The sequence below is a fragment of the Anarrhichthys ocellatus genome, unplaced genomic scaffold (assembly GCF_004355925.1).
Source record: "Anarrhichthys ocellatus isolate YVR2014 unplaced genomic scaffold, GSC_Weel_1.0 scaffold1, whole genome shotgun sequence".
NCBI lineage: Eukaryota > Metazoa > Chordata > Actinopteri > Perciformes > Anarhichadidae > Anarrhichthys > Anarrhichthys ocellatus.
The window spans coordinates 16,064,386-16,072,473 of record NW_022280031.1 but is presented as its reverse complement, the minus strand read 5'-3'; the positions used below and the strand labels follow the sequence as shown (position 1 = coordinate 16,072,473).

Genomic DNA, 8,088 nt, shown 5'->3' with positions numbered 1-8,088 from the left:
ACACACACACACACACACACACACACACACACACACACACACGCACGGAGTCAGGATTAAGGTGAGAGACATAGTGATGCTAATTGACACACAACAATCGACATGTAAACCTCAGAGTATTTTATTTTCCTGTTTGGTGGAGCTATGCTAGCGATTTCCCCCAACTTCCAGTCTTTGTGCTAAGCTAGGCTAAGCAGACAATCTTGGTTTTTCTTTCTTTTTTTTGCATGTGCAGTTATATTTTTTGATTTTAGCATTCGTGCTGGGCCGACATTACACGGATTGAGCCAGATTCCTTGTATCGGTCACCCCAAACTCATTTTATAATCAGAAATCAATTTCCTCCTTGTTTGCTGTTCAGTTTGAGGAGGTTGGTGAATATTTGTCTGATTGAGCAACGATCTTTGTCGGCTCTTTTCGATCAGTTCTTTGATCCGCAGTCTGCTCAGCTTTGTGGACTAAAAACACAAACAGTTTGTGAATTCAACACAGACGAACAATTGACGATTTAACATCAATTTTAATCTTATATCTCACAAAACAGAGGGCATTGATTATAAATGTGGACTCCTTAGGTCCTTTAGAGGAATTCAACGGTTGTATAGAAAGTAGAAGTTAAATACTAAAACACTGACTGTTAATCAATACATAAAATGAAAATATCTTAATTTACAGACTGTTGTTTTTATCAGTAAATGTAAGAGATATGTGAATAAATATGTGGGGAACAGCTTTGCACTGTTTACAGTTGTCAGTCAGTAAAGAAGTTACTCATCAAATATCATTTAATATTGACAGTATTAAAATAGTGTATATTCAGAGTACCTGTGCTCAGTGGGAAGCCTGGTATGTCAGAATAAGCGAAGGAGTCCTGACACTTGAGCGCGTCAGCGAGCATGCCCAGTCCGGTCCCGCAGATGATCGCCACCTGGGGGCGGTGCCTAGTCTGAGACCTCAGCCAATCAGCTGTCTTCTGGTATTCGTCATGACTGCAGACAGGAAGAAGAGGAGATTTTTTTTATTAAATTAGGGATAATTTCTTAAGTGTGAATACACAAAGACCTCCACTGCAAAGTCATTAGATGTCATGTTCACCAAAATACAATTATAGAAACAGTGCAATGAAAATACACTATCAGAGTTCTAACCCGGTGTAAATATCCTTTTATTTTGAACTCGTTTAACTCGTAGAAGGTTAAATAGCGTAGAATACAAAATAATTCTGGAACCAGCAGGTTGTCACACTTTAACTCTACAAGGAAAACCTTTATAATAACCTTTACATTCAGTTAGAATCATATAATCTGATTAGACCGTGAGTTTGTTTACATCATCATCTGAATGCACGTGATTCTTGTCCGGCTGGATACACTGTCGTGTTTACGTGTGACAAAAGACATGAAATATCAGGATGAAATGCAAGATAATGTGCAACTGAGCAGTCACAAACACACTGATATCAGTGACAAAATGATTTGTCTTTGAATAAAGTAAAAGTTTGACATTCTGGGACAATCACTGTCTGATGAGAAGATGGACACCACTCTCATATCTCATGAATACAAATCTTAAACCAGCGGCGGGTTAGCTTAGCTTAGCACAAAGAATGGAAACAGGGGGAAACAGCTAGCCTGTCTCTGTCCAAAGGTCACAAACCTAACACCACCTCTAAATATCACGAACTAACACTCTCTCATTGATCCGTACAAAATCTGAGCGTTAATACGTCAGTTTGCCGGATTACGGGGGATTATGTGCCGGACGATTTTTATTTCTCCACTGGTTGCCACAGCAACTGGTCAGAATCTGGGCTAATAGAGCTGCAACAGGCTGGAGCTATTTCGCTTAAACCAGTTAAACAGAATTCATCAACTCTGGCGTCTCGATTTGTTCACAACTGCAACGAAAGAGCACTACAGCTCTGATTCACGACTCTGACTCTGGTTTCTTTCCAACGGTGGCCGAGGATCATGGGTGTTGTAGTATTTATGTCAAAGTGACGAACAAAACCTGGTTTCTCAGGAAAAATTGTGACAAAAACATTATAGGATCGATACATGGTTGGGTTTCTAAAGTTGTAGACTGCAATCAACTAAAACTTCTCCCGTGTGTTAGTCGCGTCAACTACGGTGGCTGACACGAAGATATACTTATTAATATTTTATTCCATTACTGCCAGTAGATCCCTCTAAATGATACAGGGGTGTACTTTAAAGAAACTATACACTCTTTACTTTATACAGCCGGCGTTTTACAGTGAATTTGGTTGTAAAAATCCAGTACTAATAAAAATACTTTTCAGTTCCCACCGGTACGTAAATGTAGGCACAGAGGAAGAAAACAAGACTATAGGGAACAAGGGAGAAACAATTTGGCATTTTAGAGGAAAATAAAAATAAATTATACTCTTAAGTATTTTTCTAAATACTGTGATTTTGCGAAAGCTCCTTTTTGTTTTCTTACTTTAATCCAACGTTTTGGTAGAATATTGTTCCTCTTAAGGACCAGTAGGAACCACCAAGTATTTTATTGATATCTGGTTCATACAATGAAATAACACGGTAAACTGCAGGTTATTAACAACAACAAGAAGCTCTGAGATTAATCTGAGGGGTCATAAACTGATTAACAGGATGAGAAAGCAGAAAGAAAACATTATAAGGATTTTTTTTTCATTTTTTCTTGTGAATAACTGAATAATAGTACCTTTTATGAAAAAAAATAATGTTTTGGTTGAACTGTTCACATACGCAGTGACGACGGGTCATAGGCCAAAAGCTTTAGGAAACACTGGTCTTTTATTATAATGAGAGGAAGAGTACGTTGATACACTATAATGAAACAACAATAAAACAATAAAGCATACATTGGTAATAAGATGTCATAAAGAAGCTTTCTTACCTGATTTGTTCTTTGCTGTGCATGATGGACGAATGACAGACAACCGATGATTATGATGATGAATACAGAGCAGACCGATGTGTGTGTGTGTGTGTGTGTTTCCGTCACTAACTGTGTGTGTGATTGTGTGTGTAAGTGTGTGTGATGGTGGGACAGACAGTCAGAGTGCGGCCAGCTGACAACACGATCAGCTTACATATTCACCGGTCACATTCTCCAGGTTGGTCGACAACTCAACCATTCATCAGCTGCAGCCAATGGAGACTCTGCGTTGTAGAAACATGTGTGTGATTTTTTTTTCTTTTTAATTGTGTAAGTCTGGTCTTGCATCACGCCCCCACTGACAGTAACGTGACTTTACTTCAGTTTTCACTCTGATTTGATGCCCAACACACAGACACACACACACACACACACACACACAGTCAGAGGTTAACTGTACATATATGAATGGATAGTTTGGAGAAGAAAAAAACAAATATTTACTGACACAATATGAACTTGTTGCACTTTACGTTTTTTTCTATTTTCTACATTTACTCCGTCACATTTAAAATTTTTATTTTTATTTTACAACGTTTATAACTTTACAGATTGTGTTTAATAATTCAAAAATAAAATCAACAAATAACTTCTGAGGTATTATTGTGGATAAGACTTTTTTGATCCTCAGTAGTGAACCCACAAACTATGAAGTAATTCAAATGAACCATGAACACATTAATGTATCAATTTAATTGATACATTAATGTGTTCATAAATTATAATACATGTAGTGTATTTAAGAAAAATTATTAAATTATAAAATAGACTTTGTGATTCTGTTTAGGCCAGCAGAGAAGGCCTTGCAGGCCCTGACGGCCCGCCACTGATCAATTGTTATAATGGAGTAATAATATATATGATTCTGATTCTGTCAGTCTGCATAACGAGTACTTTTACTTTTGGTACTTTGTTAGTAAAGTTATAAGTAAAAGTCTGAATGCATGACTGCACCTTTTAGAGTAACTTTCTATCAATGGAACTCTGAGGTCCAACAGACGAAATCCATCATATCTCCACCTCTGAAAATCATTAATTAACTTGTTACATTGCCTATAAATATCCGGGTGCAAAGGACACACAGACGTGTCCTTTGCAAACCTTCGAGAACCGTTCATGCGATTTACATCACACCTGACGGGTAATAAACACAGAGGTCCTCAAGAACCACACCACGGGCCAAGCAAGCGGCCCGTTCTGAATCGGCTGTGTTGAACAGTTTGCACTAGTTTGTTTAAACCTGTACAAAAACTGAAGTTTTACGCAGCATTTTAGGTTTATTTCTTGACTGCGACCAATAACGTCTTGGTGTCTTCACTGTTTTCCTGGAACCTGCAGTGAGTCCTGTTGGGGTCAATAGTTGATAAGTGAAAAACTAGTACACTGATCAATAATTCTCCCAAAGCCACACCGTCAACAGATCAACCTCAAGGTCTCCTATAGATTTCACCAGCAGGTGATAATGTGACTGTTCAGGTGTACATTAACAACCTTTACAACCTGCACGCACACAGCAGGTTATCACTGAGGCTATCAGCTCGCTAGCTTGTTTTTACTTTATTAGTTTGCTTGAAGAATCCGCCATTCATGTTTATCTTGTAACTTCATTTTAAAGGATTCAACTCAACACGTGTGGTTGAATGTGCCAAGTATCAATAGCTGCCTATCAGCTAGCAGGTCAGCGATTCAAAGTGTACTTGTAGTTTCAAATGAGGTTTAAAAGAAATCAACGTGTAGCACGTTTGCATCAGTTAAGTTAAATTTGTCGACCTGAACCGATCAACGACCGCCAGCCCCCGACTCAAACTCTTGATTCAGCCAATCGGAGCCGAGATGTGGCGGCTTAATGAGCAGCAGCTCGCCGGCCCGTTCTGTTTTACAGTAATTGAAACTCTGCGTCGAGTCTCATGACCGGTTACACACCTCACATGCTCCCCTGCTGCCGCTCTGATCAGCTGCTAATCAGGTTCATGTGGGTCCACTGGACGAGGACCAGAGCTGGACGAGGACCAGAGCTGGACGAGGACCAGAGCTGGACTGGAACCAGAGGGGCCGTGCAAACTGACAGGAAGTGAGCCTTAATTGGTCCCTCTTTGAAGTCACGCTACAGTGTGTTTGTGTTGTGAGTCCATCAAACTAGAAAAGCCTCAGTACATTTTCACCGGCAGATTTTTAAACACACATATTCTTTTAAGATTTATTTTTGGGGCTTTTTTGCCTTGAATGGATCGTGACAGTGAAGAAAGGAGGAGAGTTAAGGGCCACGAGTAGGATTTGAACACGGGCCGCTGGAGTAAGGACCTGGGGCTAACCCACTCTACCAGAAGAGCTACCGAGCGCACAACAAACACAACTCTGTCCAGAATTAAAACCTAAAATCAACTGTGTGTGTGTGTGTGTGTGTGTTTTAACAGGAGCCATGTGGAAGCTGGTTAGCAGGTTAATGGACGGAGCACAGCTGGTGGTTAGAGGCACACAGACAACATCTGGTATTTTACATGATACATATACAGTTTATGTATATAAAAACAAATTACTCGTTTTACATAAAGTCAGATCAGAACCTTAATATCAGCCCGGTATCATGGCAGGTGGGTAAATAGTGGTTTTGTTGCCTAAAGCTAACTTTTTAAAAATTTGAACTTCATTTTGTCTGAGCAACACGAAAAAAACAGACAATTCGTGTTTTTGTACATGAAACTAATTGATTTTTGACTATTTCATGAACTGCCGTGACACTGTTGTTAATTTGGAGGACTGGTTGTTTAGTCTTGTTGGTATTTTAAAAGTAAAAAAAAAACACAGCTCATTATTGGTTCTTCACGGAGTCACTTCACCTAATTTACAAATAATGTAACGTCACCATTTTGAATTAAACACTTTAATGAATCATCAAAAGGGTGTTTTGGGGGGCAGAGGACGGGAATAATTCTCCACCACATCCCCAAGTTTATTTTAAAGAATTCTGATCAGCTTTAAATAACAGATCAATTTGTGTCATTTGACTTTTTTTCCGTCACATGTCGCACGAATGAGCCGAACGCTCAACATTACTGCGTTCCTTCACCTCAGTCGAAATGTGAAAAATGTGACCGTGTCCACTTAAATGTCATTCAGACATTTGGCATTCCTGGACCTATGTGAAGTACGAGCAGTCTGTCGTGTCCTGCGTATACTTTAACTCCTGCTGCCTCAGCTCGACGAGGCCAGAAAATATCTGAGAGGAGCTTCACACAACACAGTTAAACTAGTCGTAGTAAAGATTCCTATTGTTCATCCTGTGTGAACGATGAGGGACAACACCCTCATCATCCTCACAGTTCTGGGATTTTTACAAAGACTCTATATAAGAAGTGGACGTAGTCACAGTGGTGTCACCCGTCGTTTGAGAACATTTTAAGGCCTTTAGTACGGCATCGTGGCCGTCGCCATCTTGGTTTTTCGCAACCAGAAGTGTAACGAGAGGGTGGAGCTAACCGAACGCTGAATTAAACGTTTTTAGGCGACCAAAATGTTACAATTAACTTCCATGAGTGGAAAACACACTGTTAAAGTTGTGAGAGGAAAAACACAGACAACTCCCACACCGAGGTAGAGACCTGTCAATCACACAAGGTAGCCCCGCCCTGAAGCATACCTGACTTTATGGTCTATTTAAGGAAATAAATCATTTGAGAAGTAGGGTCATTTTCTGTCAAAAGGACAGTATTTCCCTTTATAGTAAAAGTACAAGTACCTCAAACAAATACAGTATTGTTGAAGGTACTTGTACACCTTAAGTAAAGTACTTCAGTGAATGTACTTGGTTACATTGCACCACTACATTAAACACTCACAGCAAACACCAACAATGTTTAGTCAAAAACATAAATGTTGCCCAGTCTGTTGAGCTCTGCATGTTTTAATAACAGATAAAAGTTGTGTCTTTCATTGCTCTCGGGGACTCGGTCATAACGTCTTCTGTCTCTGTAAGGAGGTCGAAGTGACGCGTGTCTCTAAAAACAAAGCGAGTGAGTAAAATCTTGACCACGTCAGAGAATATTTCAGATTCTCAGAGAGTCGACTCAGACCGTCTGCTGCTTCACAGACTGATGAAGGAGGTTGTATTTTGTTTCTGGCTCAGTGTGACGTCTGAATGACACAGCAGCAACTATAACTTTAAATAATAATATCCTACATTGACTTATCTAAGTATGACTAGTTCGTACTGTGTTAAATCAGACACATTTTTATTTTAATACTATAATTTAAAAGCGCACTAAATGTAGCTCCACACATCGTGGTTTTATTAATGTTCACGTCTTCACGTGTGTTTTGTTAATGTCGAGCAGTTTGTGTGTGTGCAAGTGTGTGTGTTTTACTGGGTGTGACAGACGGTCAAAGTTCAAAGCTCAGGGGTTGAGATGTGACATAATAAATTATGTCATCCATATTGTGATTGTGGAGTAGAAATATAAGTTCATTAAGAAGCTGCAGGCTCGAGGAGGATTGTGAGGTGATTGTTTTTTAGGAATAAGGAAGATTGTATGAATAGAGAGATCCTCACAATCCGACAGGGTTTCATTTAAACTCACACACAGAATTATATTTGAAGACTTGTGATCATCACTTCATGGTCACAAGTTTGGATTCCACTGGATTGTATTACAGTTTCAACAAGACCAGGACTTTCTGCCTCTCTCACACGGGACTGTCTGGACATTTTTGCAAAGTGAGGAACATTTGTTTAGAGTGTAGAGTCATTTCATGAAGGAGAGACACTTTGTAGTCTAGAATGTCATCCAGATTTACCTTGTGAGCTGGTGGAGTTTGTCTCCCTCTGGTGGCTGAAAGTTGCTCCTCACATTTCACTCAGTCCTGTTGAATCAAACAGAAACAAACACAGACTGAACTTTAATCACACGGCTGCAGATCAGAGTTTATACGAGTCCGATGTACGTAAATCAACTGGGTTATAACAGTAGAGTCACAGTAGAGTGTTGACAGTTTGTGTGATCTGACTGAAGTCCTTCACTTCTGGAGCATCTGAGTGTCACTCATCACCAAAGAGTGTGTGTGTGTTGCATCATGCAGACATTCTGTGCAATTCCCAAACACGCACACACACACACACACACACACACACACACACACACACACACACAC

General features: G+C 39.7%; 1 protein-coding gene across 1 annotated transcript in view; it reads right to left on the bottom strand.

The window, feature by feature from the left end:
* Positions 1 to 2,924, bottom strand: part of pnp4a (purine nucleoside phosphorylase 4a) — a 5,246-nt gene extending 2,322 nt beyond the window's left edge. Inside the window, exons 1-3 of the mRNA XM_031849555.1 lie at positions 2,902 to 2,924; positions 826 to 989; positions 400 to 458 (exon numbers count right to left, since the gene is read on the bottom strand). Of these exons, the coding sequence (XP_031705415.1) occupies positions 400 to 458; positions 826 to 989; positions 2,902 to 2,924 (246 nt within the window). The remainder of the gene's footprint in view (positions 1 to 399; positions 459 to 825; positions 990 to 2,901) is intronic.
* Positions 2,925 to 8,088: the final 5,164 nt, after the last annotated feature.